Below are 27,654 nucleotides of genomic sequence, written 5' to 3'. Positions count from 1 at the left end.
TGTTCCTCTTGTTACAACTAATTTCATCCTTTTCTTGTTGGAATTATACATTCAAAAGTCACCAGCCAAGCCAATTCAAACACCGATGTCTCCTTCATCTAGACTATCAAGGTTAGGCACTAGATCTTGGGCAGAAGGACAATGGAAAAGTCCAGACTCTAAAGTGCGAACACCACGCTATTTCACGTCGACTAATACCATTTAAGCAAGCCCCTGGGCCAATTACATCGACAATTGCATTTGTGACAGCCGAAAACTGTATCATCAAATAAGCCTTGAAAGGAACACAGCAGATTCTGGGTACAATTCAAAAATGCAAGATCTGGAATTCTCCGTGGCTACGACCCTTGGTAAAACTGTCGATGCGCTAGAGATTTAATATAAGACACAATTCCATATTAATTCATACAGTACAATCAGAGTAAACTACTTGATACGGAGAAAGAAAGTCGAGGTGTTGTGTATTGAGGTCGGGCTTGAACTCTTTCATAGCAGAAATCCTACTTGACTTGGGCTTCAATTCGGCTGACGGAAGCAACAAGATTGAGTCCTTGAACGGAAGTAGAAAGACCAGCTTGTGCGTTCTGAAATTCAGTGTCTATTTCATCTATCCACCAAGTTTATAATGGAGGTCATGAATCTGTACGCAGTACTATGATGTATTAATCAATTCTTTCAAAGGTGTACCATTTTATGCTTTTTTTTTGCCTCTTTTTTTGCGGATTTTTGTGGATTTTTGTACATTATCGAGTCCCTCGGATATAGGATCAAATTTGTTTAATTCAATTTGTAAAAGGATTTATGAACGTTGTTGTATCTTGGTCTACTGAGTCCAATTCTAACCACTAGACCTCGCTAGTAGCTTCAAAGCAACATCCACTACCATAACTGTACATAGGTGAGGAATCTTCTCCAGCTAGGCTGCCTGTAGTATTCATCCAGCATCGCAATCTCATCATCACTCAAGGGGCGTCGACCAGTGCTTAGATCCGCCGTTTTTGCATCCCGCCATGGTGTCCTAAAAATAATCTTGTATCCGATGGTGAAGCCGAAAATTAATAGAAGGCCGAGGATGTATTGGAAAAAATTCGTTGCGGAGAAGTCATCAACACCCTGTCAAATTGTTAGTGATCAATTCTTTTGATTTTCGTCGAGGAACTCAAGGGACTCACTGGAGGCTTAACTCCAAGGAAAACGCAGCAGACCAGTAGGAATAGGGAGATCAGCATCAGCCATGCCGGTGCAAGTGGCCACAGCGATGACCTCCATGCATAAAGTTCCGTAAAGAGTGGGTCTTTCTGTGCCTTGAGTGCACGGTGGAACTTCCAGTTGACATATGAGATGATGATCCAGTTGGTGAAGAACGAGGCACTCGTAATTGAAATCAGCCAGTTCAATACCGTCAGACCGCCAGCTATTCTGTATCAGCATATCATGTCCTTTTGATAACAACGTTACAACATCTTACCTGCAATCTGGATGTATGAAAGAACAACGGCAACGACCGAAGTAATAATCAGCGCAAGCCTCGGTCGTCCCTGGTTATCAACATGAGCAAGACGTTCCCAAATAAGTTTTTGATGAGCCATAGTCCTCAGCACTCTTGACGAGAGATAGACTCCCTCAGCAGCGATCGCAAGAACACCGCAGATCATTCCAGCGTTCAAGAGGGAAGGAATGCCCGAGATTCCAGAGTCCTGGACTGCGATGATGAAAGGCGAAGCGGCAACTCCACTGCCGCCAAGAAGACGATCATCATCCGAGGGGACGAGGATTGTAATGAATACAACACTGATTACATAGATGAAATTCACTCGGAATGGAACAAGTTTTGTCGCGTGTGCCATTGAGAAACGGGGGCTTTCTGCCTCGCCTCCCATGATACCGATGAATACTTGATCGCCGACGGCCCAGACAGCGAGTAGGGCGCAGTTTGCAAAGCCCTAGACTTTCTTAGCAAGGAGTTCCAAAGGTCATGGTAGTGAAAACGTACCGAGAAGCCATTTAGAAATGCGGGAAATTCCGTCCAAGTGTCTCCGTGGTGGATGTAGCCGTTGGGGCCAGCGCCTAAAACCAATGCCAGGGAGAGCACGATGATGATGAGGAAAATCACGATTTTGATAAGCGACGTCACATATTCAAACCAAGCGAAGACTTTGTTTGGGAGTGTGAAGATGATCAAGCAGGCGAACATGAAGATGGAGACTTCGGACTAGAGTGTAAGTAGACATTCGCAACTAGAGTGAGTGGTTCCATACTAGTAGCAGCCAGTGGCATCGATCCTTCCGACCAGTATTGAACTAAGACATTGAAGAACCCGGCTTCAGCCGCAACGATTGCCGTCCATCCTGATCTGGTCAGTATAATATCCCAAAAGATCTCACAGAGAATTAATAACAAACCTAACCATTCTGCAAATCCAGCACCAAAAGCCAAAGCAGGATCGACCCAACGATCGGCATAATCGATGTAATTACCAGAGACCGGGAATGCGATGGTCATCTCTGACAAGGACTGCAGAACAGCCCAGACACAGGAACAGACCATAGTATAGGCGATGACCATATTACCTGGGCCACCCGTAGCAAGGGCCTTGCCAGTGGCGATAAAGACACCACTACCGATATTCGATCCTAGAGAGATAATCTTCCTAGATGGTGAGACACTTTCACACAGAAGCACCGTCCGGGATTCTCACATGAACCTGACGGGGCGAAAAGGAACGGTGGAATTGTCCATTCCGGTTCTCCTCTATCTCTCCTAAGCGCGCTTCAGCGCAACTGGCCGTTGGGTGTAGAGAGTCGACCTCATTTTTGACAGTTTCTTTCTGTGCGTACAATGATGGGGGTGGGTCGGAGTCAGGCATGATTGTAAGTAATTTGCATTCCGTATATGGAATATTCTCAAGAACAGTGATGGCAAGTGAAATCTCTGACGGGGGTCTCGCCCTTATATAATATCCGCTCGAAGTAAGATACGAGAAGCAAAAGCATAATTTAGATAGAAGTGGTATCTAGGGAGGCAAGTCTCTCCACTCAGATAGTAGTGTTTGCCAATAGCCTCGCGATCCTCAACCGTTAGATCCACTTCCCCGCATTCCAGGGACTGGCCTTCCATCCTCCTTACGCCTCCAATGGCTGAAATAGACCTTTTGAGGCATTAATCTATTGGGTTCGCGTAGATAATAGAGTTGCACGTGATGACTGAAAAGCCGCCACCTAATGCGAATCTTCGCCAATCAAAAACTTGTCTGCGGTCGGGAGACTTGCCGTAGCTTCGCGATAAGCTCTTGGGGTGATTCAATACCATTGGACATGTCGGGAGTTATCCGGAATGGGCAGCCTGATCTGTGAATAGAGCGCTGAAAGAGGTCACGCATGCTTAGGCTCTTATCGCTGTGAAGCCTCTTCAGTGGCCTTGCCAACCCTTGCCGCCACAAGATAGTGCTAGATATGGACCTTGGCAGGTGGAGGCTTCGGAGAATTGGAGTGAAATTAATTTCGGCGAAAACCATGTTCGCTGCGAACTTTGCACCGGCCCGGACCACTCTAAATCGTCGTGCAGCCAGGATGCGCATTGCATGTTCGCTGCGAACTTTGCACCGGCCCGGTCCACTCTAAATCGTCGTGCAGCCAGGATGCGCATTGCATCTCTGAAAGGTCGGAATGTGTTCCGACCTCCCAACCATGCACAAGAATGATTGACGAAATCTATACCTTGTGTAATACATTGAGTGTACACTGAGGCGTGAGTGGAAACGTTAGATTTATCCTTTGGATCATAGTGCGGGCAATAAAAAGTCATGTGCCTTTCACATGAGGGGATATTATCTTGGCTTTAAAGGGAACTGAGAGGTTTGGGCGATGGATCAATAGAAGAGGAAGGTAATCCACACTTATGCGCGTCTCTCATTGGACAACTCGTCATTCAAGAAGGTGATATTGGGGTCCGTGCGTTAGGCTCCCCCTTTGGGAAGTCATACATCTTGTTGATTATGGATGGCCTGGGACTTGATGTTCAGAAACCGTAGGTAATCCATAAATTAGCAAGATACGGATGACTGCAATATCAATATCACTTTCCAGAATGAGTTTTTCTATCAGGCTGTTCAGAGCAGCTTCTCGATGTATATATTGATGATGATTTCCAAGGCAAATTCAGGTTCTGAAATTAAAGAAGAATATCGCCAATTTCCCCATTATAAACAAATTGATTCAGCAAAAGCATCAACATCATGTCTGAAGCTATTGATTTGTCTCTCCTGAAGGGATCCTCCGAGGAGAGCTTGGCCATTTCAGCTACCTTGCTCAAGACATTGAAGACGCGGGGAGTGGCCAAGCTCAAGAACCACGGTCTCCCAGAAGACCTGATTTCACAGCTCTTTGATTACGTATGTTGATTTGAGGTAGTAATCGCGCAGCTACTGACTTTCTCCCAGACCCGTAAATTCTTCGAGCTTTCACTGGAGGACAAGATGACTGCCAAACATCCACCCCAAGCCAACCCCAATCGCGGATACAGCTTTATCGGACAGGAGTCCGTGGGGAGCATCAGTGGCTACGAGAAAGGCATTGCCCAAACAAAGTCGGTCCGAGATATCAAGGTAACTTTGACCGCGTACAAACCCGTAAGACTGTTGCTAACATAATCAGGAAACGTTGGATATCGGCTCTGCGCACGACGACTTGGTAGACAATATCTGGGTCGCGGATGAGAAGCTTCCCGGTTTCCGTGCATTTATGGAAGATTTCTACACAAGCTGTTTCAAGGTCGAGCTCGAGATTCTTGACGCGTTAGCCAAGGCCCTGAACATTTCAGGTCCGGACCTCAGAGCCCTGCACAACAAAGCCGAGAACGAGTTCCGTCTCCTTCACTACCCAGCCATCCCCGCCTCTGAGCTTGCGGACGGATCGGCGACCAGAATTGCAGAGCACACAGATTTCGGTACCATCACCATGCTATTCCAAGACTCAACGGGAGGTCTCCAAGTCGAGGACCAGACAAACCTCGGTACCTTCCACGGCGTCGAGTCGGGTGGCAGATCGGAGATTATTCTCAATATCGGTGACTCGCTGCAACGCCTCACCAATGACACGTTCCGAGCTGCATGCCATCGTGTCACTTATCCTCCCACAGTGAAAGTGGGCTCGGATGAAATGATCCCTGAGCGCTACTCCATTGCATACTTTGCCAAGCCGAACCGTCTCGCTTCGTTATTCCCGCTAAAGGAGTTTATTACACCTAGCACTCCCTGCAAATATGAGGACATCACTGCCTGGGACTACAACAACCTTCGAATTGCTAAGCTCTTCTCCTGAGAAGGGTTCAATGGAGCAATACCCATATTGAAGGGTTTTATAGTTTGAATGATGCATCTCTTTGTATCACGTTTTGTCTGTACATTTTGCGAATAAATTCCCTTTCCAGCTATGAGGTTTTCAAAGGCTTCCACGGGTAGACTTACGCGACGAGAATCTAGAAATTTACCGAGGGTAAATATTTGGTTTTGTTCAATTTATTGGTGGCTGACATCCAAGACATACGTGAGAAGTATAAAGGGAAAGCGGCTCCGAGCAACCATTTCGCAACACTTACTATCTTGGCTATATCACAACTGTATATCCATAGCAAAGAAAGAGATTTGACAAAGCTTTCAATACAGTAACACTCAGTCAGCTTTTATATTATACTTGTCTAAGTGGTTGACATTGAGACTTTTCGGAGTCGCTTGCCTATTTCGGCTATCAGTGATGAGGCACAGAGGCGGGGTGAAAAGACCCTTGCTAACACCACCAGATCAGAGAAACAAAGATGCCACTTTCTTCTCTAATGACATATTAAATCTACCGTTGCAATTTCAATATGGATGATTCCCCGGATATACTAGGATGGCTACCACATGTGAATCCTGAAAACGACCATAGCACTCTTTTTGATTTGATGATACCATCTGACAAAACACTTTTCAAATCCAAGCATGATATCCAACTGAATTTCATTAATAATCAGGACGATGTTCGAGGTTTCAGTTCGGAGAATGCAGCTAGGCATCGGCAGTCGATCTTCACAGGTTTGAACCCCAAATTTCTTGACTACGATTTGTCTTCTGATGCTAGTTTCCAAGAGTCCGAGCGCTATGCCATGAGTGAAGAACTATCTAGCTCCGTGCCCAATCGGAATATCCATAAAGCGTTATCAGATTTGGAAAGCTTCAATCTTCACGGAGATTCTCATGCGCCGTTGTACCTTTTCCGAGGACCGTTCGGAGCACTTAGGTTATCACAGTCAGAAATGATTGAGTCAACCACTCCAGAATCTCCAGACTGGGACAAGGAGCTCGAAAATATATTAAGAGGAGAAGATTTCGACCTCGACGATGTTGTGGTGCCAGAATTGACTGCCAACAACAATCGGGCACCACAGAAACCGGTTCCATCACAACTGGATGATATGGAACTCTGTTCATTCGAGCCACAAATTCAACCACAAATTAATCTCTACGGAGGGAATGTAGAAGGCTGGACTCTCCTCTCACATTACAAAGACCGAATCGTGCCCCTCATTTCTCCCTTACGACGTGGCCAGGAGACCCCGTGGGTTAGCTTGGTCATACCATGCGCAGTTACAACATTGGGCGAACTGACACTAAATGGATCGATCAATCATGCCAGACTTGCTTTGCTGAATGCAGTGTGGGGTACCAGTGCCTTTCATCTCGGTAACAACACCTCTTGTCTGGGAAATTGGAAAGCTTCCGGAGAAATGTACCTCAGACGTGCACAATGCCACTTTCAAAAGTGCATGGAGGAGCAGTGTCTGTCGACCGCGAAGACAAGCAAATATAAGGAGATTTTGATGGCCGTTTTGAGTCTCTCAAATGCCTTTGTATGACATTGACTATTCTCTCATTGAAACAAGCTAACACAAGATCGACCGTCTAGATGTTCAAAGGAGACCCCACCCGACGACGCGCTTATCTCGTTCAAACGGAAAAATTCATTCGTGTGAGAGGACTGAGTCAGCCAAAGCTCTCTTCAAAGAAGAGGGCACTACACCACTGCTATGCCTTCATGCGGATCATTGCCGAAACGACCTGCGTTGCCGACAGCCCCAATGTGCAGCTCTTTGAAACAAGTGGAGGGGCAATCGGAGACAAAATATATGAAGGAGACTTCCGGATCTCTCCGAATCTGGTATTTTCCGCAGATGCGATGACCGAAGAGAAGGACCCAGAGATGGGACAGCGAGATCTCCACCTCGCAATCCCGGGCCGCTGGAGCTCCACACTCTTTCCCACAGTATACGGAGTCGACGAGCTATTTCTTATGCTTCTATCCCAAGTCATTCGACTTGCCAATGAGCGTGATTTATCGACCATGTGCAATAGAACCCAAGAAGGGCGGCTGAGCTTGAAGGAGTTCTGGATACGAGCAAAGGCTATCGAGAAGGCCATCAATACATTAATCTCTTCCTCAGTGACCGGCGATACCCAAGCTTACCACTCCGACTCGCCAATGAAGGACAAGTCAACAACAGCCCAAGCAATGTCAATGTCCCTCCTGATTTTCTTCTATCGCCGAATATACGAAGTCGATCCCGCAATACTCCAGTGCAAAGTGGCTATCATGCGCACCTACCTGAGGCAGATCCAAGAAGAAGAAACCATTTCCGGAAATGGTAGCAATGCTGCACTCATATGGCCAGCATTTATTGCCGCATGCGAGGCAGTGGAGTCCGACCTTCAACTTTTCTTCTCCTCGTGGTTTGATCACTGTTTTGCCACCACTGCATTGGTATATGCATCAGCAGCAAAGGAAATATTCGAGACAATATGGATGAAGAGATTGAATGCAGAAGTATATGGGGAGACATTGAGTTGGCCGGATATCTTACGGGAAGGGAATATTAGGTTTACGTGTGTTTGATTAATTTTAGGGGATTAATTTCATTCACTGTATAGCAAGTCTCCGATCCCGTAAGGAGATACTTTAGCCGGTGGCTTGAGCAAGGGAAACAGCAAAGACAATAGGAAACACAACAGTAAAGGGAAAGCAAAAGGAACGACAAAACCGCAGCAACCGCGAGCGAAACGGAAAACCTCAAATGCAGAAAACAACGCAGAACTTCAATGAAGAAATGGGGCAAAGGGGACGTGCAATAGCGTATGTCATACAGCCCTCGGAATCGCAACAGCATACTGCGGATTGCCCAGGCATTCAAAGTGATTCTGATAAAGACCAGATGAATAAATTCAGCTCAGAGGCTGTTGTGGTTTCTCAACCCAAGCATGGCCGACTCCTAGAAATTGCTTCTGATGCCGGTTGGAAAATCCTCCCAGGTTGGGGCAGCTGGAATTGCATAACCCTACTGATATCACAAAATCTCCTTCCCTCTGCCACATTGCTTGATAGGACATATTGGCCACCACGAAGCTCATATGCAGACGTCGGAAGCAATGCCGATCGCTGTTTATCCCTGCGTTATGACGTCGATGCTTCGGGGGATTAGCAATCAAATGTTCAGTGCGCGAAACAGAGAGCAAAGTCCCTGTGTGTAACGTCTTCATCAACCAAGACCAAAGCAACAATGTCAAGTTCAGCAGTCACCCATCGTCGCGTGTTCAGGCGTACTGACGACTATACTCCCGGTACACCTAAAATCAAGCTTGTTCAGGAAACACTCCAGCTACCTCTTGCGCCAACATCGGTCTTGATCAAGGTCCATGCTGTGGCTCTCAACTATCGCGATGCTAACATCGCGAATGGAGGAAATCCGTGGCCAATAACACCCAACGGCATCCTGTGCAACGACGCAGCTGGTGAGATTATTGCTATTGGCAACAAGGTGAAATCCTTAGTCGTGGGGGATCGTGTTGGACCTATCACGGACACGGAGAATATTTCGGGCCGTGAGACGAAGCGCTCGTGGCTGGCAGCAGATGAGGATGGAGTCATGGCGGATCACATCATTTTTGACGAGCGCGTTTTATGCAAACTCCCAACTTACCTCGACTGGGTCGACGCGTCCATAATCCCGTGCGCGGGTGTAACTGCTTGGTCAGCGTTGAAGGGCATGAGTATCGGACAGACTGTCTTGATTCAAGGTAATATGCATCTGTTTCTGGTATATAGAATGTCACTAACTGACCTAGGAACCGGTGGTGTCAGCTTTTTCGCACTCAAGCTCGCAAGGGCTGCAGGCCTTCGAGTGATCCTGACTTCATCAAGTGACGCAAAGCTTGAGCAAATAAAAGAAAAATTCCCTCACCAACCAATCTTGACTGTCAATTACTCGAAGACCCCGGACTGGGATCAGGAGGTCATGCAGCTCACCGGCGGTACTGGGGTCGATATCGTTGTTGAGAATGGCGGAACAGGCTCTTTGGTGAAGAGCTTGAATTGTACTCGACGTGGGGGCGTGGTCAGTCAGGTCGGATACCTTGGTAAACAAGATCCAGCTGATCTACGCGAGCTGATACCAACTATCATTGATCGGAGAATCAGTCTAAGGTGAGATATCTTTACTTGAGTGTTAGAAAGCGGCGACTGATGGGCGATAGGGGCATCAATGCTGGTTCCAAGTTCGATATGGAAGACTTATGTGCTGCTCTTGAAGCAGCACAAACACCGCTCAATGATTTAATTGATAAAGTGTTCTCGTTTGAGGAGGCTGAGGATGCTGTGGAGTATGTATGGCAGGGTAAACAGATTGGCAAGATAGTCCTGCGCCTTTAGAGAGGAGTATAGGACTGGGCGGTATCTTGATTTATGCTTAAACCAACGGTCCCTACTGAACATACAAGCTGTATTGAAGTACTTCAAAAGTACATTCCAAGGTCAAGAAGTTGTAAGCTTAAGACGTTGTAGAGGCCGCAGAAACTCTACAATTTGAGGACATTGAGATTTGAGGGGACGTGTATATTGAAGAAGAGGATCAAACGATGGCAAGATGATAGAAGTGAAAAGCAAAAAAAATTGAGCATAACTGAAATTGTTGAGGGGAGAATATAACCGAAACGAGCCTATATAATTATAGCGGGAATGTAAGTCCGATATAGACGGTCAATGATGAATAGGGACGCGCTGAACTGTGTGAAGCCAAGTCGAGTAATAACCTATCATGCACTGACCCAAGTGAATATGGTGAATACTCCGGTCGAGAGACTTATGGCATTTCGTCACCTCAGATGGTAGTAGCTTCATCACTCGGTTCCAGCTCCACATAATCAGGCAACTTCCAGCCTCCGTCTCTATCACTTGAGAAACGGGATACAAGATCGGGAATACGAAGGAAACATGCAATCCCAATGACAAAGTGGATAAGAGAGATCGCCCACTGAGAGTCCGGAACAGCATATCTGAGCAAAGACATATTGACATCCTGGGCCTCTTTGACCAAAGGTCGAAGCTTCTCATCATAGTTTTTGAATGCTAGAGGCAGATTATCGGCATTGCGTGCAATCTCCCCAGCCAAAACATATGCGCCAATCACACTGCTCGTTGTTCCCATGCCAGTCAAGGGAGAAGGGCAATGCGCCGCATCACCGAGAAGCACTACACGCCCCGAATGCCAGGTGTCTGTTTTGATCTGAACGAGATCTAGACAAAACCAGTTTTCAGTTGTCTTCATGCCTGCCAGGAAACGATCGGTCTGCCATCCAGCGTCGCGGAACTTCCGAGTCCAGATCTCTTTTTGTTGTTCGACCGATGATCTTGGAATGCTTCGTAATTCATCGGAGTCCGATCTCAGGAAAAAACACACGTTTGCTTCGGTGGCACTGTGGGCTCGTCGCAGGATCATCCGGCCACCGGGGCTGAGGTAGGCGTTGCAAAAGCTAGTATCGGCTTTTTCTCGAGGTATAAACCAGTAAGCCATATGTACCCCCAGTGGATGATACGGATCTGGAGCATCAGGAGGGAGTATGTCTTTGCGGATTCGTGAGCCCTGGCCATCAGCTCCAACGAGGATATCAAACGTATCGGTTGTGCCATCGGAGAACTGTGCGGTGACTTTCTCGTCATCCTGCGTGAAGCGATCGACCGTTTTGCTAAAGACATATTGCACTTTGTCTTTTGTTGCTTCGTAGAAAATTCGAACAAGATCTCCTCGCATGATCTCATATTCAGACGTTAGAGATTGGGCCCCTTGCCCAGATTTATTAGCTAGAATGGTTCCTCTGGCTTTTCCATCCCTATCGACAAAGGCCATCCCATCCTCATCAACAAGCTTGCTGCGGATAGCCTCAATAAGCCCCATTCGCTTCACAGCTTCAATTCCCTGACCACGGAGATCGATCTGAGCCCCTGAGGCTCTCAAGGCGGGGAAGCGCTCGACGACGATGACTTGATGCCCGATACGAGACAGCCAGAAGGCCAAAGCGGGACCTCCAACACCTCCCCCGACGATGAGGATTTTCAAAGGTGCCATGTTGCTGAGATTGTGGAAGAAAGGGGGAATCTAGGAGCTGCGTTGCACGGAAACAGTTTGTGATGTCTCATACTGCACTCGCTGACTTACGGACTTTTACGCATAATCCCGGTGTTTCGCCCTGTTTGCATAGGACACCGGATCCAGCTTCGTCTTGCCTACGGGCAGGAATCTTGTATAGCGCGACAATATGGAATGTGGCTATACATTCATTCACATAGGCACTAACTTAATCCCTTTCCCGCCCTGGTAAGCCAATCAACAACCTCAGCATCATCAACCTCCTCATCCAAAGGTCTCCAACCCCGATCATCCGCAATATTCGGATCAGCACCTCCCTCCAACAACGTCCTCATGATTTCCTTGCTAAATGGCGCACCATTAATGAAGCTAATAACAGTCAACCTCAGCGGTGTCTTGCCATATCCATCCTTCAAATTTACATCAGCACCCTGCTCCAGCAAATATTGTACCGCTCCATTCTGCCACCAATTATGACCTCTGGCCAGCATATGCAAGGCGCCATAGTCAAGAGAACCCCATATACAATTCCCGACTGGGCCTTTTGCATTGAGATCAGCGCCGTATTTCTCTACGAGCAGGCGTAGTATTGGCATGTTTGGCTCAGTTCGCATCGCTGCTGTGAGGATGTAAGGGGGTGCACCATCCAGACCACTTGACCAGTGTGTGTCTTGGAGTGATCCAGCGATCATGTCGAACAAAAAGACATATCCGCCCATGATCAGCTGGGACAGCAAATCACTGCTCTTCTGTTCAAATTTGTGATCGTATCCGGACCCACCAGTTCTAAGAGGAATGATGATTCCCGAGTTGATTAATTTCTGGATAGGTTGATAATGGCCGCGAAGGAATACAGATGTAAAGCGGGACAAGGAGTGACGGAACGGGAGTCTAGCAATATCTAGATCGTAGTCTCCTCTGAGTCGCGGCTTTTGACCCATGGCTTGTTCGAGGAAACATATTATTTCCATCATCTGGCCAGCATCATTTGGTTGCGGGTTTGGTTCGCAGCCGATTTGCACATCGTAAAAGAGGTGGCTCCTGGTGGTTTGAGTTTCCCACATTTCTACACCCGCTTGCTCGACTTGATCGATGATGTTACGACATAGATCCAGGGGTGTAACGCCGGTGTTATCTTGGATATCAACCTCCGCTCCAGCTTCGACTAAAAAAAGTACAGATTCCAGAGACCCGGACTGGCAGGCTTTGTGGAGGGGTGAGGAGCCATTTCCATCGCGTTGATTCAGGAGGGAGTCCAGGGTTTTCTTTGCTCGGCTTTCAGCAATGAGGAGGCCGACATTATTCCCCTCTCGTGCTGACGCGGCAAAATGCAGAACGTTTTGGTTTGTCAATGTTTGGTTGGAGATTGAAACACCTCGAGAAATAAGCTTCGATACAAGTGGCTTTGAATTGGCGGCAGCGAGGTGAATTGGTTCCATACCCGCATGGTTGGGCGTTTGAAGGAGATCGATATCACCAGAGGAGAGCACAAGTTCGAGGCCTTTGTCCTTCAGCCAATTTTTCATTGTAGAATTCAACTTTGTTGAGCAAAGAATGTGTAGAGGAGTATTCCCATCTTCGTCTTGAGATGAGCTGGAAATGCCATAGTCAAATAGCAATTGCAAGATGTTGACAGGGAAATTCCCAGCTTTCACATGATTGCATCTCATCAGGATATGCATCAGGTTTTCACCGTATCGATTGATGAGACGTGGATCAGCGCCGAATTCCACCAACCCAGTCAGTATGGCAGGCGACCACAGACAAATCGTGAAGCTTTCTGGCCCTTTCTGCAACGCCAAATGCAGTACACCATTCCCATCATGATCGACAGCGTGGACATCAGGGCTAAATTCTCTGACAAAATCGCAGACAGCTCCATAGTTACCGGTCCTCATAGTTACTTCATTGACCAAATGATGTAAAGGAGTTCTCCCTTCGTGGTCTTTTTCATCCAGGTTTGCTCCCACGCCGAGAAGTAGGCGAATGATAGGCCCTTGACCTTCGAGAAATTTGGGTGCATAACGACTGATGATACTATGGATTGGCTGAATGCCTGCGTCGTCTTTGCATCGAACATCAGCTCCTAATTTGATCAGATCTGACACCAACTTGTATGTTGGCAGAGGCGTCCAGCTCATGACTTGGTGCAAGACAGTTTCTCCCTTGGCGTTCGCGACATTCCAGTCAGTCACAGAAGGAGATAAAAGGCTCAGATCTATATCATGCCGCAATTGGAACTGGTGATGGAGAGGAGTTTTCCGATCGTTCCCACAAGGCTCATCCAGTTTACGTCCATGTTGCGTGAACAAATGGATCATGGGAATACTGTCTCTGCCGGTTGATAGACGAACCAGTGCAAGAGGAATCAAACCCGCTTTATTAACGGGAAAGGGGTCTGCGCCATGCTTCAACAGTGTCTCCGCCACCACGATAAGATTACTGGCTGCACAGAAATGAAGAGGAGTGTTTTCATCATAACCCCGGCTATTGGGGTCACACCCAGCATCCAAAAGCAATTGGCAGCATTCCCGAGCGCGCTGCTGAACCTCCGCGATCTGTGGGAATGCGTTGCGTGTATGAACACCGGTCACATTGTCGAATCCCGCAACGGCATGCAATGGCGTGGATAACTGCACAGTAATACCAGCCATGATGCAGCCATGGGATCGCAACCCTCTGGACCTTTTCTTTGGATCAGCGCCGTAGTCCAGAAGTAGTTTCATTGCTTCAAGGTGATGTCCAAGCGCTGCGCGAAAGAGGGGAGTGTCATTGGAGGCACCGTCCACGTTCACACGAGCAGAGCCCAGAAGAAACTTCATCATAACTGCATCGCCCTTGCTCGCCACAATATCCATTACTTCATCGAGCTCTTGGGGGTTAGTTGTGAGAGGCAGCAAGTCTTGTAACGCGTCCACCGAATTGCGATTGACAGCTTGAATGAGCGTCTCCGGCTTCTCGGGTACTTTCGTTTCAGTCACATCCCCAGTTGAGAAAACACCGATACATCGGCCGGGGCCTGTTGACATACCTGTCGCCGGTGGTCCAAACAATGAACTGTGTTGCGCTGGCCTCGCAGATGAACCAAATCCAAATGGCTCAGGATTAGGTGGAATCCCAGTTCCAAATGATGAAGTTCCAGTCCGAAATAGTCCAGCAGCATGCGAAGGTGAAGGCAAATGTCCAGCCCCGAAGGTTGGACGTGCATCCGTACTCGATTTCAAGCCGAAAAGCGCATCCATGCCCCTCGTGCCACGATTCTCTGGTGGTCCAGCTGGTGTAATATTTTGCGCTTGCCTAGCTGACGATCCAGATCCAACTCCAAATAGTCCACCGGTATGCCACGGCGACGGCGAAGGGCCAGCCCAAAAGGCTGGACGTTCATCTGTACTAGGCTTGAACCCAAAAGGCGCATCCACGCCCCTAGTGCCACGAGTCTCTGGCTGGCCAGAAACCCCGCCAAATTGAACATTTGGCGCAGCAGAGGCATCGGATGTATCAATCTGGGATTCAGTATGCATCAGGCCTGCAGAGACATTGTCCTGGTTTTGCATGATATAATACCGAACAATAACCTATGTGATAGAGTTGACCGATGCGGCTCTGTAAATTTCCAAGACAGAGCGGCCAACCCGCACGGTGCTTGGCCTGAAAGGATCTGCGATGAGATATGAGACGAGGCTCTCAGATTCTTTCTTGGGGGATTTTTTTCTTAGCGATTGGCTTATGTAGTCAACTGTATTTGATCGTTTGGCCCGTTTTTAACTTGTACTCGTTCAAGAGGTGAAGTTGCTAGGTTCATTTCGCTTAGTAGGGACTGTTTTGTTAGTGTCCCGCGTAGCGTTGTTTGGTCGAGGGACCTGAATCACCGACATGGTCGTCTATTGTATACAGACTTGCTTTTTGAGTCTAGTAATTGAGTGGGATATATTTGATGTGGGATTTAAGTTTGAGATGAATCAATTGCAAAAATGTTGAAGATGAGGTTCTTATGGCGTTAGGCGTCGTCGACAAGACACGCCAGGATCGCGGCTGTCAGTGCAGAATTCATGAATACTGCTTGAGAACCGGAATTATAGTAACTCCGAATAAGCGGATTACTAATGATGGGCATAGCATAACTAACTAAATAGCAAGAAGTAGCAAGTAATAAATAACAGAGATTTCAACGCCCTTATTGGCTGAGCAAGTTACGGAAGACAGCAAGTTCCAACAGCGGCTTGTTGCCTGACAAACCAGGTGTGAAGACATATTTACGCTAACATATTGCAAGAAGCGAAGTTAAGTGGAACAATTTTGGAGATTTAATTCAGCTAAAGTAACACTGTATAAAAAATGATCATAAATCAACTCATACTTCACAGGCGAGGACGACCAGTGACAACGGGGAAAGTAGGGATATCATAACGGTCCAAGTTCATAACCTTGTCCCAAGCAGCAACGAAGTCCTTCTTGAACTTATCGAGAGCATCGAAGCTACCATACAGCTCAGCGAGGGCGCGCAGCTCAGCGTGGTGACCGAAAATGAGATCAACGCGGGTAGCGGACCACTTCTTGGCGCCAGTCTTGCGGTCGAAGCCCTCGAAGTACTCGCTGTCAGCGCCGGTAGGCTTCCAGACCGTGTTCATGTCGAGCAGGTTGACGAAGAAGTCGTTGCTGAGCTGGCCAGGGTGGGAGGTGAAGACGCCGTGGGCGGAGCCGTCCCAGTTGGCGTTCAGAGTGCGGAGACCTCCGACAAGAACGGTCAGTTCGGGGGCGGAGAGGGTCAGCTGCTGGGCCTTGTCGACGAGAAGCTGTTCGGTGCGCACGCGGCGGGTGGAGTTGCCGTAGTTGCGGAAGCCGTCGGCGAAGGGACGGAGCCATTGGAAGGACTCGACATCGGTCTGTTCCTGAGTGGCGTCGTTGCGGCCGGGGGTGAAGGGAACAGGGATACCCGAAGACTTCTCGAGAGCGGCAGAACCGGCAAGGACGATCAGATCAGCGATGGAGACACGCTTCTCGCCAGCCTGAGCGCTGTTGAAGCGGTTCTGGATCTTCTCCAGGACGCTGAGGACTTCCTGGAGCTGGGCGGGGTTGTTGACGTCCCAATCCTTCTGGGGAGCGAGACGAATGTGTGCGCCGTTGGCACCACCACGCTTGTCACCGCCACGGAATGTTGAGGCGGAAGCCCAGGCAGTGGAGATGAACTTGGTGGGCTCAACACCAGATGAGAGGATCTCGTTCTTCAGGTTGAGGATATCGCCGTTGTCGATCTGAGCGTAGGTGGGAGAGGGGATGGGGTCCTCCCAGAGGAGAACTTCCTTGGGGATCTCAGGACCTAACCAGCGGGCACGAGGACCCATGTCACGGTGCAGCAGCTTGAACCAAGCACGGGAGAATGCATCGGCAAGCTGGCCGGGGTTCTCGAGGAAGCGACGAGAGATCTTCTCGTAGGCAGGGTCGAAGCGCAGAGACAGATCGGTGGTCAGCATGTGAGGCTTGTGCTTCTTGTTGGTGTCGTAGGCATCAGGGATGATATCGTCGGCATTCTTGGCAACCCACTGGTTGGCACCAGCGGGAGACTTGGTAAGCTCCCAGTCGAACTTGAACAGGTACTCGAGGAAGTTGTTGCTCCATTTAGTGGGAGTCTTGGTCCAGGTGACTTCCAGACCACTGGTGATGGTATCAGGGCCCTTTCCAGAGCCATGAGCGTTGCTCCATCCCAGACCCTGCTGCTCAATACCAGCAGCCTCAGGTTCCTGGCCAACATTGTCGGCAGGGGCAGCACCGTGGGTCTTTCCGAAGGTGTGGCCACCAGCAATGAGGGCAACCGTCTCCTCGTCGTTCATGGCCATACGGCCGAAGGTGATACGGATATCACGGGCAGCAGCAACGGGGTCGGGGTTTCCATCGGGACCCTCGGGGTTGACGTAGATCAAACCCATGACGACCGCGGCCAACGGGTCCTCGAGGTCACGAGTCTTAATGTCGCTCTGCTTGGACTTCTCCTCGGCGGTTTCAGCCTCGTAACGAGCCTCGTTTGTGAACCAGACATTCTCGCTACCCCAATAGACGGACTCGTCGGCCTCCCAGACATCGGGACGGCCACCAGCGAATCCGAAGGTCTGCAGACCCATAGACTCCAGAGCGACGTTACCAGTCAGGAGCAACAGATCAGCCCATGAGATCTTGTTGCCGTACTGTATAATGCATTAGCTCCTGGTCATTTTTCTAGCTTGTCCGTGGCGCTCAATTGCTTACCTTCTGTTTGATGGGCCACAAGAGACGGCGGGCCTTATCGAGAGATACGTTATCGGGCCACGAGTTGAGGGGGGCAAATCGTTGCTGGCCCTGGCCACCACCACCGCGGCCATCGAAGACACGGTAGGTACCGGCGCTGTGCCAGGCCATACGGATGAAAAGACCACCATAGTGGCCGAAATCAGCAGGCCAGATGTCGTTAGACTGGGTCATGAGAGCATTAAGGTCCTTCTTGAGGCCCCAGTAATCAAGAGTCTTGAAAGCAGCAGCATAATCGAAATCCTTGCCTTGAGGATTTGTGGCTTCGGTGTGCTGGCGGAGGACACCGAGCTTCAAGGCATTCGGCCACCAGTCAGTGTTCCTATGAATGATCAGCGTCATGCAACAAGATGCAGGGGAGTGGCGTCGAGCTTCAAGCTCCAATGACGCCACGACAAAACATACCGAGTACCTCCACCAGCCACATTGCTCTTCTTGTGTGCAACAGGACATTCACCCATGATGAAATAATATGATTGTTGAGTAGAAAAAAGAGAAAGAAAAAGGCGAGGAAGAGGGTTCCCCGCAGTTTAAATAATTTGCCTTCCGTCTCCGACCCAATGACGAAACGGATATTACTCTATCAACGGGACTGCACAGCTTAACAAATACGCTAAGTCTGGACTATTTACTCTTCTATTGGCGAATCTAACAGTTTCCAGGTCACTAAGCTCGGTCTGGGGTGCGGGGAAGTCTACCATGGCCTTACGTGAGTGATCAGCCTGTGCCTAATGTTATTGGCGGAGTGCGCCGAGGTGCGATGGCTTCCGACGTTCGATCGAAGTCTTATTAGCGAGCTGGAGAGCTGACAAAATCGCCGTTTCTAGACACCCACAAGTCATTCGCAAATGTGCCATCTTGATTGGTCGGTGTGAATGGGTCTCTTCGTCAGATCATCTCACTAATAGCCGAGTTCTGGCCATTTTACATAGCAACACCCAGAACGGGAAAATACTTCCACGCTTATGTCTCGGATCATTCCGGATTACTATTGTGAACATCACGTCAGAATATAGGTCTGGCCATCGAAATGAGAGAGGGCGCGCTTGACAGTTCATCACTTGGATGGTGTACCTGAAGCTATTGCGATACATTCTTCGCCTATGGTCGCATAGCTATGTTCCAGGAACATACCAGGAACAACCTGAGTACCTGATTCAGTATCATATCATATTACTATGTCCAGCATTCCGAGGTCCTTCCACGGTCTTGCTTCGGTGTGTTGTCCGCTCCCTCTCCGGGTCGATCTATAACACATGAACAACGGCTTTCTGATCAACTGAACTTCAATCTCAGCACACATATTCTTCCCACTCTCCGCCACACGTACTGGTAATCAAGTATTGAGCAAGCTATTCCTGAAGTATAAGCCTTCGACACTTCCACGGGGCACGTTACAGAGCCCATCTATATTTCTTTCCGCCGGTCGGAGAACTGATTAACTATTGTCGGACCGGCGTCCGGGGCCGCTGCCGATCAGGGGATCCAAATCTCCCCATGGCGTCTGGTGCTCTTAGTCCGGCTGTTAGCTGGTGATTTCATCTATATCGAGGCGCCCTAGGTCCGGATGGTTTTGTCTTTCCTTTCATCTCCTCGGCACTATATCCAAGACACTGTCGAGGTTCCCTTTTCGGCTCGCTACGTCTGCCTGGCATTGTTCATCGTGCCTCGTGCCAGGTTCTCCGTATCCGTCATTCCGATTTCCGAAATAAATGGGAAAATAGGAGATCGATCGGGGTACGTGATGAGATGATCCCATAGGGCTTGCGACTGGATGGTGATCTGCTAACTGCTCAAAGAAGAGCGGCGACAGTTCAGGAGTGTTCGTCAAAATCAACAGATGGTCGCCAGTCCCTACAAGTTTGGACTCACGGCATGCGAATAGGGGCGTCATCTCAATCTAATAATATATCTCCCCGTTTGAGTGTGAACTCTCCTAGTAAGCTTGATGTATGTGTCACCCTTCACCTTTCACCGTTCTGCAATAAGATCGATTTAGGCGCCATTAGACACAGTACCTTTTTCGCCGTAACTTGGTCAGTTGGACATTTGCAGCTCGGCGATTGGTCTTCTCAAGTGACAGATACCGTGCTGGCTCCGGCCAAGCCCCAACCAACGAAACCACAAACTACAAACTATTACTTCAAACTTAGAGCCAATGCATGATTCCATTACGCATAGAATTTTGCATAAATACCACGCTGAGACCATTGACCGCTCCGTGCCTGTTCGTTTCCTCCGAGTCCACGCCAAGCCTCCGCGGCTCGTGCGACGGGGATGTATATACGTGGACATGGATACATACACTCTACATCGAATGAACAGGCCATTCACCATATTAGCAATGAAAGAATAAAAGACTCAGCTGCCACATCTGCTAGTCAAGGCCGAACCTCTACCCGAAGCGCCACAGATGATACGTGCACAAATGTTTCTTTGTTTGATTCCCGAACATCCCTGTTGGACGCTCCGTCTATTCGTTTGCGCCAGCCAATGAATAACCGATCCAACAGAAAGCTACCAGGATCGTAAAGGGGTCACATTCATGGAATGAACACCCAGCTGCATCATATGCTCAAATATCATTCCCACCAACAGCACACTTGCAACCCCCCATGGGCGACCCAATTTAGACCCTCACCACCCTACCGGATCGCAAATCGAACTCCACTTTCGGCATTCATAATTGTAGAAACCCGTTCTTGTCGCTTAAGTGCCATTAATGGAGTAGAGAAATGATAGGAGTGGAGGGATCATGACTCGCTAATCCAGTGGCTGCCTCGATACTAGCTCTGTCTGTCGACAACTTTATCCCGTCCTGTCACACCCATAAGACGAGGGGCTCAAGTTGATCTATCCTTGCTCCCTGATGGACCTGCGTTGCCGCAGATTCTCCAGTCTCCCATATTTCAGATCCCATACATCCCGTCTTACTCCTGGTTGATTTTTCTGCATGGTTTCCCAATCTCGCGTCTATCATGGATACCGTCATAGTCAGTCTGCCTCAGCCGGCGGCAGATATCTTTGTTTCGAATGTGTCTATAGTCGAGACTATTTCCATGTTCGCCATCGGCGCGTTCATGGCTGTGGATGTTGCCCTGTCGACTTTCAACCAGTTCAAGCGTTATCGCGGCCTTTACTTCTGGAGTCTGCAGGTTGCATCCTGGGGAATAGTTTTGCACGGAGTCCCAGCACAAATGAGGTATGCCCAGCTGGCATCAAATATCTCAGTGGCTGCACCATTCGTGCTTGGATGGTGGTGTATGGTTCAAGTATGTACTTCTGCTTCCCTAGACAACCCCGAAGTATACACAGGTACCCAAATCACATACTCACTGAATATCCAGGGCCAGGCAGTAGTCCTCTACTCCCGCCTGCACCTCGTCGTCCCAGACGTCCGCCACATCCGCTGGGTGCTATGGATGATAATAGCAAACTTCACGATCCTAAGCGTACCAATGACAGCCCTATTCCTCTGCCAGAACGTAGGCACCAACCCTCAATGCACGAAACCCGCCGAAATTCTCGACAAGATCCAATTATGTGGGTTTGCCCTGCAAGACCTGTTAATATGCGTCATATACATATGCCCAGCTCTTGGGGCGCTGAAACCCATCTTTGCGATGAAAGGCCGTGAAGGGAAACGAGTTATCATCCAATTGATCATCATAAATGTGATCGTCGTCGTCTTGAATATTTCGCTCGTTGTCATAGGGTTCAAATTGCCTTTCATCACTGTTGGTTACAAAACTGTTGTCTACGCCATCAAGCTCAAGCTTGAATTTTACATTTTGACCAAACTGCGTGAGCTTACACGGACTTATCCTTGTGTTTGTCACACTTTCGGCGAGATTCCGCGTGTCTCAAGTGATATCAATATCTTCGACTTACTTGCGAGGGGTGGGGGCATTGCTCAGAGACTGGATATGGAGGCGCAAACTTCGCCGAGGTTCGGGGTCGCTGTGAGCCCTTCTACTGGCTTGCCTAGTTCGACGAGGAGTAGCACTTATGACTTCCACGACGCACTTCGGGAGACCATGTCCGCGTCTGTTTCGGAGAATTCGGTTGGGCAGTCGCACTTGGATGGGCGGCTGCAGGTGCGTTCGTCTGATACGAGGTCGACGGTTGAGATGGCTTTAGTTGAACCTCGTTGATTTTGAATTTGGAAGGAAGGCTTCCTTGGGGAATTAGTTGCTGGGTAAATGGTTGTATATACTTCGCGAAGAGGTCGATTGTTCTTTACAGTCGATCCATCACTGGGCGGTCTTTTCGTTTTCGTTTTATACCCTAGTTATTTTAGACTTGTCTGGTGGTTTTTGTCAGATTAGTTTATTCTTTGTTAGAAAGTTCTTAGTTGGCATTATAATGCAATTAGAGTGGTGTCGTTATACATGTATATCCTTCCCTTCCTGAAGTATAGTAGAGCTACCCACTTCGTTTCATTTAAATCAAAGAATAAGATATCTTTCGACGTTGGATTCAAATATGTATACATGAATTGAAATAAAGTCCTGTGAGTGCTTAAAACACAACTGAATCTGACAGATCATAGAGCCAACAAGAGACAAATGAAGAACGTCAAATAGGGTATCTGTATATTTTCCCGATTGAATCATGATGGAACGCCAAAAAGAGAAAACCCCGGCAGGCCCACCCGTATATCGGGGCCTGCAAAATGCGTAAGAGGACATAACGAAAATGTGAGTATCGTAATATTGATCAACCCGCTCACCGGAGACGGTGAAGATATGTCGGTATTGTGGATAGTGAAATGAGGTGGTGTATCGGGAAGAGTGGAACGCGTGTAGGGGGTTTCATCCATCTTATGATGGACACATAATGTGGGTGGTAGATAGAAAAGACCAGCCTGCCAGTGAGAGACAGAGTGAATGGCGCCCAAAAAATATTGATCTTCGGCTTTGAGCATGAACCGCTAGAGGGTAGACTAGTGGGACTCAAACCATCCACCGTTCTCCCATTCACCGGGCTCGTAGGTGGCTCCTCGTCGGGCCTCGGGGTCACAGAGGCCGCTGAAAAGGACATTCAACCGAGCAAAATTGATTGGCTTCATGACCCAGCCATCGAATCCGGCATCGGTGTAGTTATCCTTTTCTTTCTCAAGCAAGGATGCAGATACTGCAAAGATGGGCGCACGGTTGTTGCCTTTTCTTGCTTTGTCTGAAAGCGCACCCTTTGGAGTCTTGTTCTCGTAGTCGCGAATCATCTTTGTGGCTTCAATGCCATCGACAATCGGCATCTGGGGGAAATTAGCATGAGTAAGAACAACACTCGAAAGGTAGGCTTGCCTGGATATCCATCAGCACCACATCGAAGGGTTCCTCCGTTGATCCGAACGCGGTGGCACAGGCTTCTCCGTTGCTGGTTAAGTGGACTTTATGACCAAGCTTGGTTAGCCGTTTTGACACGATCTTGCTGTTGACTGGGTCATCCTCCGCAACCAGTACGTGAAGCAGCTCATAATCTGGCGAGACATTTGTTGATATAGATCCGGTAGCATTGGTTGAGCGCTGCGATGTTTCTGTGATAGTTTCCACGCGGGGGAAAAATGAATTATCCTCAACTCGCTGCAAATTGGATGGCGTGTTTGCAGATTGCTGGGACACTCGTAAAGCACTCATCGGCACTCCAGAGTCCGTGATGTTCTCCATGCCTGGCGGAGGGGGTGATACAAGCGGGTACAACATACTCGCCGGCGTATATGAGGCGGAAGAGAGGGCCGCTCGGTGCTCTGTCAAAGTTGATCGCTTCGAAGTGTGCGTGGGCACCGGTGAAGTTAAAGACTGACCATGACTGCCCGTACTCAGGAGCCCATGGCTGCTCGTGCTTACAGGACTGCCCATTCTGAGCTGTCGAGGATCAGGTGATTTGGAGTCTGAGTCGTGGCTCGGACTTCTCCTTTCCATGGCTGGTTCTTGCATGGCGCTGATGAGACGGTCGGCTTGGCTCTTTCCACTGCGAGAGCTACCGCCGCTGTTGAGACTTTCAGTGCTTCTCCTTCTTGGATCACGATCACGATCACGAGGCTCATACGAGCCACCGATGAGCGTGAACTCCTTGTCAGATAACAGCGGAGTCGGGGGAACAACAGGGCCCGCAGAAGGGATGTTGTCAGGTGAAGCTCCTTCTGGTAGCTTGAATTGCAATAAAATCTTGAATCGGCTACCCTTTCCTTCTTCTGATCTGACACCAAGCTGTCCTTGCATGTTGTGAACAATTCTCGCTGCTAGGGCAAGGCCAAGACCCAATACACGTTTCTTCGATTGTTTGGCCGAGTCTGACTCCTGTTCTTCTAGCTCTTCCTCTGGGTAATAAGTTTCATCGGTGGAAACTTGTTCAAGTTCGTGAAATAGAGACTCTAGCTTCTTCTCAGACATACCGCACCCTGTGTCGACAACCATCATCTCCACTGCAACAGAACCAGCCACAGCCTGGTTCGCCGACCGCCACATCTCCGTGGTAACAGCGCCCGAGGTGGTATTTTGAATTGCATTCGAAATGACGTTTGACAAGACTTGGCGGACACGCCGCTGATCTCCAAGCACCGAGTGAGGTATACCAGGGTGGACTGTCACGCTATAAGAGATGTTCTTTCGCTTGGCCTGGCCGGAGAGCATGTCAGCGGCCTCCCTGAAAGTGGTTTCAAGGTCAAAGCTTTCATCTTTGATCAACTCCTGTCCTTTCTCTGTGTTTGTTAAGTCAAGCAGATCGTTGATGACATAGATAAGGGATTTGGAAGCTGAATGAGATTTGGTCAGACTCTCGCGGGTGTCTGCATCGAGCGCACCCTCGAGGGCAATCTCAAGATAGTTGATGATAGCATTCAACGGTGTGCGAACCTCGTGCGCGGAGTTGGCAAGTAGCAGTCGAGTGAGTTGTGAAGTTTGCATGGCAGCTTCCTTCTGGCGCCAGACTTTAATGAATTTACCATACACGAGGCATAGCACTGCAGCAGTCTCAACATCCGTCTCCGTCCACTCTCGACTCTGAGATAGTACTGTCTCCTGCCACGCCTTGAAACTTTCGCGAGGTTCCAGATACCCGGCAGTCTCTTTCCGCTTGGCAATTTCGTATGGATTACCCGCCCATTTGATCTCTGTGAGTTGTCCGCGGCGGAAGAAGACAATGAAGTCACTGCCGGCGGTGGAAAGTGGAACATATAGGAGTCCCGAGATGGCCCTCAATCCCGGGGCGTACTGCAGATCAGGGAAATCCTTCGTAATATCATGCGATGCAAGCACAGAGTTCATCTGACGTAGGCGGAGGTACTCCAGCAGTGCAAGTAGCTCCTGAGAGTGGTTTTTATCGCCAAGAATCTTGGTCTCGTCTCGAATCGACAAAACACCATAGTCTGCATCGAAAAGTGCTAGCAGATCATCCGAGGACGCAATAATGTAACCGGACGGGTTGGCCTCAGTAGGAACAGTATTGATCAGTTTTCGTGCTTGCAGGCGCGATGCGTAGGAAAGCCTCTCGATGTTTCGTGACACGCAATCACCAAGAAGTCGGCACATTTTGCGGATTGGGAAAGAGACACGCATTCCCGCTGTACCGTAGCTATGGCAGGAAATCAAGCCCCATAGATCGTTGAAAGCATTGACACTGATAGACATTGAAGATCGGACCTTCATGTGACCGAGATACTTGATGTGGATGGGCGACATCGCTCTCAAAAATGCATGTGTCATGTCGAGAGGGGTTTCGAGGTCTTCCACTGTACGGCAAACGAGGCGAGAGGTGGTATGGTCACGATCGTACAACAACCTCACTTTATTGATTTTGTATAACTCTCTCGCCTGCGCAGGAATGTCGGATGCAGGGAAATGGAGACCCTTGAAGAGATCAATTGTAACACTGGGATCAACCAGTTCAGCAACAACCATGCCGTTCCAACTGCTGTCAAACTGATAGATCAAGACCCTGTGGAAGCCGGTCAGCTCCTTCACCAAACCAGCAGTTGTATTCAGCAATTGATCCAAATCATTTGCACGACTCAGCTGCTCCTGGATTTGGGTGAAGATGCTAAAAACTTCCATCGAGGCTGCTTCACCCCTCCTCCTCCGAGCATTGCGAAGAATACGCAGAGGTTGGCTGACGTTTATTGTGCTTGCAGCCAATTGTGCTGGGGTTGGAGTAACACCCAAAGTATCGGTTGGAGACGCCGGGGTGGTAGCACCCGCGACATTTAATGGGTTGACCTCGTCGTCTTCCAGCTCGAACTCGCAAATGATCAAATCCTTTTGTGTTTGGCAAACATGAACGGCGCACCAGAATTGACGGGTCTCCTTGGATGGCGTGTGAATCTTCAAGGAAAATACCTCCGGTCCATCAATTGTAGGATCATAAGCATCATCTCGAACGAAGTCGACGTGATCCAGAAGGTTATCTGCTTGATCTTCGTGCATGATTTCGCAAAAGTTCTCCAATTCGAATAGTTGCTTGGGCGAACGACCAAAGAGAGCAGTCGAGTTTTCGCTCACCACACGCACCACAAGCTGATTAGGCGACTCCTCTCGCAAAGCAAGCATAACACCAAAACTTTGAATCGCGCCTGGGATGTGAATTGGTTCATCTTCGCAGTATTGAAATGCCTGGCCGTCCCGTCCCGTGATCACAGCATGTCCATTTTCTGTCAGGACATGTCTGAAGCGAGCAGTATAAAAGCCTTGTTCATCACATAGCGGGGTTGGGGCGTTTGGGTGGGCGGTCGAACCAGTGCCAGAGTGGTTATCGCTGGTGGGTTTGGCATAGACTTCGGGGTGCTGGACAACCGCGGATGCCATCGAATGTGCTGCAAGCTCGGTGCTGTCAGCTACCTCATGTGTCTCGTGGCGTTCGATATTGGTGGGAATGGTCGGTTCGCTCAGTTCCGCATTGGAGGGAGGTTGTGACTGCATCTGATTCCACGTAAGTTCGTCGATGAACGAATATTGTCGAGCTCCTTCCCGCGTTGGCGAACGTGCCGCCCGCGCCTGCGCTGTAGCCGCATGGTGTCCTATGGGTCTAGGGTCGACCGAAACGAATGATCGAATAGGGAAGACACGATCGGCAGCGTCGAAGCCGGTGCTCGGTGGTTGGACTTCATTTTGGGAAACGGACTGTGCTCGGTCTCTGATCTCTGGTCGCATGTCCTCCAGCTGCAACGACTCGGCTTCTGTAACACTCTCAGATCTTTTTCGCAGGGATCCCGGCCCGACCTCATCGGGCGCCGGTGATGCCATCGAGGCCGTGCAGTCCGATAGCAGTTCCTGAATCGGGTGTCTCAGTGAGGTTTGAGGGTTGTGTGAAGTACAAAATCTGTTCCGGCGGATGAGAAAGGCGGAGGGTTCCGCCTTTTATAGGAGACACAAGATTCCAAAGAGAACGACACAGCGACACTCAGGGCCGAGAAAGGAGAGTGTACCTCGTGCTCATAAGGAAAGGCGAGGTAATGGAAGACCTATGAGTGGACAGGTCCCAGAGATCGAACCCGATGGGTTGGGTGTACGACGATCTGGAGAGAAGAGAAGAGAGAACCAGAAGCCTATGGAGGGGCAGCAAATGCGGTGAAACGCAAAACTAGGCCAGTAAATTAATGTATGTAGTAATGATATGCACTTGTCAAAGAGGGCCTCCCCAGAGGGATCATTGGCCCCTAGGCGCGAGACTCCATGCAGAACTTGGTTGGGCGCTACAAGCGAACCGGAGAAAGGAAATGCGCAACATCGACTGGTGGAAAAGCCGTGGGGAACAAATTTCGACCAAGAGCTTGAAAGGGAAAAAGGTGGGAACTGAAGAGGCGTGCACTTACGAGATTAAGTGGCTTAAACATGTAGTGGTACAAGGACTTTGCCGAGGTCACACATACTGAAGGAAGTATCGGTACCTGGTCACGGGAACCAATGACATGCCCGAGTACTCTATGATGTC

At 49.0% G+C, this 27,654-nt stretch overlaps 9 protein-coding genes across 9 annotated transcripts; 4 read left to right on the top strand and 5 right to left on the bottom strand.

Annotated features, from left to right (window-relative positions):
* Positions 1-879: 879 nt before the first annotated feature.
* Positions 880-2,866, bottom strand: N7508_006497 (uncharacterized protein; the record flags this gene model as incomplete). The annotated part of the gene is made up of 7 exons (XM_058464563.1): positions 880-1,113; positions 1,173-1,414; positions 1,469-1,943; positions 1,994-2,205; positions 2,259-2,348; positions 2,403-2,646; positions 2,699-2,866. 7 exons carry the CDS (start codon positions 2,864-2,866, stop codon positions 880-882), a joined length of 1,665 nt encoding a protein of 554 aa, XP_058318416.1.
* Positions 2,867-4,234: 1,368 nt separating this feature from the next.
* On the top strand, positions 4,235-5,318 carry N7508_006496 (isopenicillin N synthase family dioxygenase; the record flags this gene model as incomplete). The annotated part of the gene is made up of 3 exons (XM_058464562.1): positions 4,235-4,390; positions 4,439-4,603; positions 4,653-5,318. 3 exons carry the CDS (start codon positions 4,235-4,237, stop codon positions 5,316-5,318), a joined length of 987 nt encoding a protein of 328 aa, XP_058318415.1.
* Positions 5,319-5,862: 544 nt separating this feature from the next.
* On the top strand, positions 5,863-7,925 carry N7508_006495 (fungal specific transcription factor domain-containing protein; the record flags this gene model as incomplete). The annotated part of the gene is made up of 2 exons (XM_058464561.1): positions 5,863-6,885; positions 6,942-7,925. 2 exons carry the CDS (start codon positions 5,863-5,865, stop codon positions 7,923-7,925), a joined length of 2,007 nt encoding a protein of 668 aa, XP_058318414.1.
* Positions 7,926-8,586: 661 nt separating this feature from the next.
* Positions 8,587-9,734, top strand: N7508_006494 (zinc-dependent alcohol dehydrogenase family protein; the record flags this gene model as incomplete). Its single annotated transcript, XM_058464560.1, has 3 exons — positions 8,587-9,103; positions 9,152-9,509; positions 9,536-9,734. 3 exons carry the CDS (start codon positions 8,587-8,589, stop codon positions 9,732-9,734), a joined length of 1,074 nt encoding a protein of 357 aa, XP_058318413.1.
* A 448-nt stretch (positions 9,735-10,182) lies between these two features.
* On the bottom strand, positions 10,183-11,427 carry N7508_006493 (uncharacterized protein; the record flags this gene model as incomplete). The annotated part of the gene is made up of 1 exon (XM_058464559.1): positions 10,183-11,427. The coding sequence occupies one exon, from the start codon at positions 11,425-11,427 to the stop codon at positions 10,183-10,185; it is 1,245 nt and encodes a 414-aa protein (XP_058318412.1).
* Positions 11,428-11,651: 224 nt separating this feature from the next.
* On the bottom strand, positions 11,652-15,002 carry N7508_006492 (uncharacterized protein; the record flags this gene model as incomplete). Its single annotated transcript, XM_058464558.1, has 1 exon — positions 11,652-15,002. One exon carries the CDS (start codon positions 15,000-15,002, stop codon positions 11,652-11,654), a length of 3,351 nt encoding a protein of 1,116 aa, XP_058318411.1.
* Positions 15,003-15,806: 804 nt separating this feature from the next.
* Positions 15,807-18,188, bottom strand: cat2 (bifunctional catalase-peroxidase Cat2; the record flags this gene model as incomplete). The annotated part of the gene is made up of 3 exons (XM_058464557.1): positions 15,807-17,627; positions 17,689-18,049; positions 18,133-18,188. The coding sequence occupies 3 exons, from the start codon at positions 18,186-18,188 to the stop codon at positions 15,807-15,809; spliced, it is 2,238 nt and encodes a 745-aa protein (XP_058318410.1).
* Positions 18,189-20,705: 2,517 nt separating this feature from the next.
* On the top strand, positions 20,706-21,881 carry N7508_006490 (uncharacterized protein; the record flags this gene model as incomplete). Its single annotated transcript, XM_058464556.1, has 2 exons — positions 20,706-20,999; positions 21,075-21,881. 2 exons carry the CDS (start codon positions 20,706-20,708, stop codon positions 21,879-21,881), a joined length of 1,101 nt encoding a protein of 366 aa, XP_058318409.1.
* Positions 21,882-22,672: 791 nt separating this feature from the next.
* fphA (putative sensor histidine kinase/response regulator) lies at positions 22,673-26,966 on the bottom strand (the record flags this gene model as incomplete). The annotated part of the gene is made up of 2 exons (XM_058464555.1): positions 22,673-22,984; positions 23,034-26,966. 2 exons carry the CDS (start codon positions 26,964-26,966, stop codon positions 22,673-22,675), a joined length of 4,245 nt encoding a protein of 1,414 aa, XP_058318408.1.
* Between the last annotated feature and the right edge of the window lie 688 nt (positions 26,967-27,654).

This window comes from Penicillium antarcticum, assembly GCF_028974205.1.
Source record: "Penicillium antarcticum strain IBT 31339 chromosome Unknown utg000006l_segment0_segment0, whole genome shotgun sequence".
In the NCBI taxonomy this organism is placed as follows: domain Eukaryota; kingdom Fungi; phylum Ascomycota; class Eurotiomycetes; order Eurotiales; family Aspergillaceae; genus Penicillium; species Penicillium antarcticum.
Note: the sequence above shows the minus strand (reverse complement) of the source record. Positions and strands in the feature narration are given on the sequence as shown.